Source organism: Bison bison, unplaced genomic scaffold, assembly GCF_000754665.1.
Source record: "Bison bison bison isolate TAMUID 2011002044 unplaced genomic scaffold, Bison_UMD1.0 scf7180017864145, whole genome shotgun sequence".
In the NCBI taxonomy this organism is placed as follows: Eukaryota; Metazoa; Chordata; class Mammalia; order Artiodactyla; family Bovidae; genus Bison; species Bison bison.
This window is the reverse complement of record NW_011494717.1, coordinates 7696246-7699549: the sequence shown is the minus strand read 5'-3', so window position 1 is coordinate 7699549 and position 3304 is coordinate 7696246. Positions and strand designations below refer to the sequence as shown.

Here is a 3304-nt window from a genome sequence, read left to right as displayed (position 1 = left end):
CCAACATCAGGGTCTTTTCCAATGAGTCAGCTCTTCGCATCAGGTGGCCAAAGTATTGGAGTTTCAGCTTCAACATCAGTCCTTCCAAAGAACACCCAGGACTGATTTCTTTTAGGATGGAATGGCTGGTTAGATGAACTAAATAGAAGACAGTTGCAATTCTTCAGTTCTAGCTGTGTTTTCACCTTGGCTTTTATGTTACATTTGGTCTTCCACTGCACTGACCTTCTTCTCCAAATGACAATGACTTCTCTCTCTCTCTGGCCCTCTCCTCCCGCCCTAAAGTCTTCCACCCTGTGGAGTGCTCCTATTGCCGCTGCGAGAGCATGATGGGTTTCCGGTACCGGTGCCAGCAGTGCCACAACTACCAACTCTGCCAAAACTGCTTTTGGCGAGGCCATGCCAGTGGCCCTCACAGCAACCAACACCAGATGAAGGAGCATTCCTCTTGGGTAACTGCTCTGTGTCTCAGTCTGTATCCCCAGCGCTTATCTGTTTCATCGGTAACAGCACTAAGGGCTTCTTTCCTGATAGATGCCTATCAGATGAGGATGTGGCGTCATCAAATATTAACCCTGACTTTTATGATGGGGTTTGCAGATACGCTATGCTTCATCACTTGATTTGACGAGCAGAGTTGTTGTTGTTTGTTTGTTTTTTAACATTTGGCAACTTTGTATTCACATTAAATAAAATATCACCAGCATCTTCCCTTGACAAGACATTTGCTTTCACAAAATGGAGCTTTGTTTTTACATCTGTGTTGTACGTATTAAAGATGTTCCAGAGTGTATTTTGTGCTTTTCTTGAGCATTTAGGGTTAATGCTGCAGTGCACATGCTTTTGATGAAATCTTTGTGCACATTCTAAATTATCTCATTAACATAAGTTCCTACAAGAAGCTAGCTGCGTTATGTGGAAGATTTAAATTTCTTTTTTGCAAGCAAATTTTATTCATGCTCATAGGATTTAAATGTTGCAAAGAAAGCTGCATAAGATGAAGTTAGATTTTTGCCTCTTGAAAATTGGGGAAATACTGTATTTTACAGTTGCCACATTGATGTCTACTTTCAAAAGTAGTCTTTTAAATGACAATATTTAGGTGGAGGTCAGTGTTTAACTTTTCTGTGTAGTGTTTATAAATCATGTAACAAGTTTAGCATCAGTCATTTTTTTTCTTCCCTCCTTCCAGTTTATTTCTAGAGTTTTAAAAAATGCCATATTTTTATTTCCTAACAGTTGCTATAGCCTTGTTTTAAAACTTTTTCCTCTAGTTCTTGTTTGTTGATTGGTTGGTTGGTTTGCTAAAAGGTAGAAAAATATTTAGGGTCATAATTGTGGATCTAGGTTATTTAGCCTGCGCATCGTACTAAACTTTTAAGTATTAGAAAGCTTCATTTATTGGGGGCTGGGAGCAGGTCTTTTTTCTTTTAGTTAACCTTCTTAAAACTCAACCAAGAAAAAAGCAAATAAGGGATTAGTTAAAAACCAAGAGCAAACTTTAATCAAGTGTGTACTTCATTTCCTACATCTTTGATAATGTGTTAGAGATCATTTTTTTATTAGATGGCTTTTCAGTTACAATTAAACCATAAAACTTTGTTAAACTGAACCTCCTATCCTGAGTCTTGTTGTATTGTAAATTCCAATTTATTTTTTTGGTTGAGGAGACATTATTTTAAATTTTTTAAAAAGGCAAAGGGGGAAAAAAAGTAAACCCAATAGTTTATTCTCTTTCATTGGCTAGAAAGAATTTATAGATTTTAAAATTGTTACTTTTTCTTCAAGTTTAAGTATCCCATGCTGTTAATTGACTTTTTAGTATTTTTTGGCTGTTTCTTGTTTAGAGTCTTACTCTTTACACTGAGATAGCTCTTTGCTATCTCAGAATGATTGGATTCTCTGAGTGTATCTACTGAAAATTCTCCTTCTAGATGTCAGGGCTAGGAGGATGAGGGTCTTCTTTTTCACCTTGGTTTAAACTTGCTCATTTAGCTAATTTCTAACCCTTGTAGAAATGGGAATTTTACATTTACTTAAACATCAGTGACTGTTTGAATATTGCTTTATGATTTACAAAGCAGTTTTTCATACCCAGTTGATCTATAGCGTACCTAAAGTACAGAAATCACATGTGAAGTTTTAAATTTCTGTTTGATCCTCACAACACTCTTGTGAAGTAAGTCTTATACCCATTTTTTAAAAATTTCAGTTTTGTTATTTTTTTTCTAGTTTATTCATTCATTTTTGTGGTGGTGACTTAAGATTTCAAGAAAATCAAGTGTTATCAGCATACATAATTTTGATGCTGGTGTCATAAATGTATCAGTTCTGAATTTTGATGAGTATGTGCATTACGATGGTAAATGCATCCTGGGAGGATCTTTTGGCAGTGTGTGTGTGTGTGTGTGTGAGACTTGTTTTTAAGATTAGGGCTCTGTGTGCGATGTTCTTGTTCTTTGAGGAAGATATGGGTGAATTTTGAGGCTAATTGGGTAAAGAAGTTTCCACCTAAGAAAAAATATATAATCAGTTTAGTGGTAATTTTTTTGAAGTTTGTCCACTATATTTGTATTAATATTTTGAATGAATGTTTCTCTGTATGTTTATAACAGATGAATTTAGTGTGCATGAATTCCGTTGTAGATTTGATATGTATATTGTTGGTGCTTGGAATTTTTATTTTTCCAAAAGTTCTGTTTAATGTTTTATGTAAGTAACTATGCAGTATACTTCATTATTCTTTTAGTCATCAATCCATTCTTTTACCTTTATTATAGAAAAGAAGCCATATGGTACCATACCTGTGATTCATTCTGTCCGTTTATTATTTATTCAAAAGATATTTTTTGAGCATCTGCTATGTTCCAGGCAGTGTAAAAGGCTTATGAGATCTATCTATGAACAAACCAGACAAAGACTCCTACCCTCAGTTCAGTTGCTCGGTCGTGTCCGACTTTTTGTGACCCCCCATAGACTATAGCATGCCAGGCTTTCCTGTCCATCACTGACTCCCAAAGCTTGCTCAAACTCGTCCATTGAGTCGGTGATGCCATCCAACCATCTCATCCTCTGTCTCCCCCTTCTCCTCCTGCTTCAATCTTTCCCAGCATCAGGGTCTTTTCAAATGAGTCAGTTCTTTGCATTAGGTGGCCAAAGTATTAGAGTTTCAGCTTCAGCATCAGTCCTTCCAGTGAATATTCAGGACTGATTTCCTTTAGGATTGACTGACTGGGTCTCCTTGCAATCTAAAGGACTCTCCAAAAGTCTTCTCCAACACCACAGTTCAAAAGCATTAATTCTT

General features: G+C 36.3%; 1 protein-coding gene across 4 annotated transcripts in view; it reads left to right on the top strand.

Moving 5' to 3' along the window:
* The window catches only part of DTNB (dystrobrevin, beta), a 210494-nt gene that overhangs the window by 59616 nt on the left and 147574 nt on the right, over positions 1-3304 (top strand). For all 4 annotated transcript variants that reach the window (XM_010840575.1, XM_010840576.1, XM_010840573.1 and 1 more), the window contains exon 7: positions 286-452. In XM_010840575.1, coding sequence (XP_010838877.1) covers positions 286-452 — 167 coding nt within the window. The remainder of the gene's footprint in view (positions 1-285; positions 453-3304) is intronic.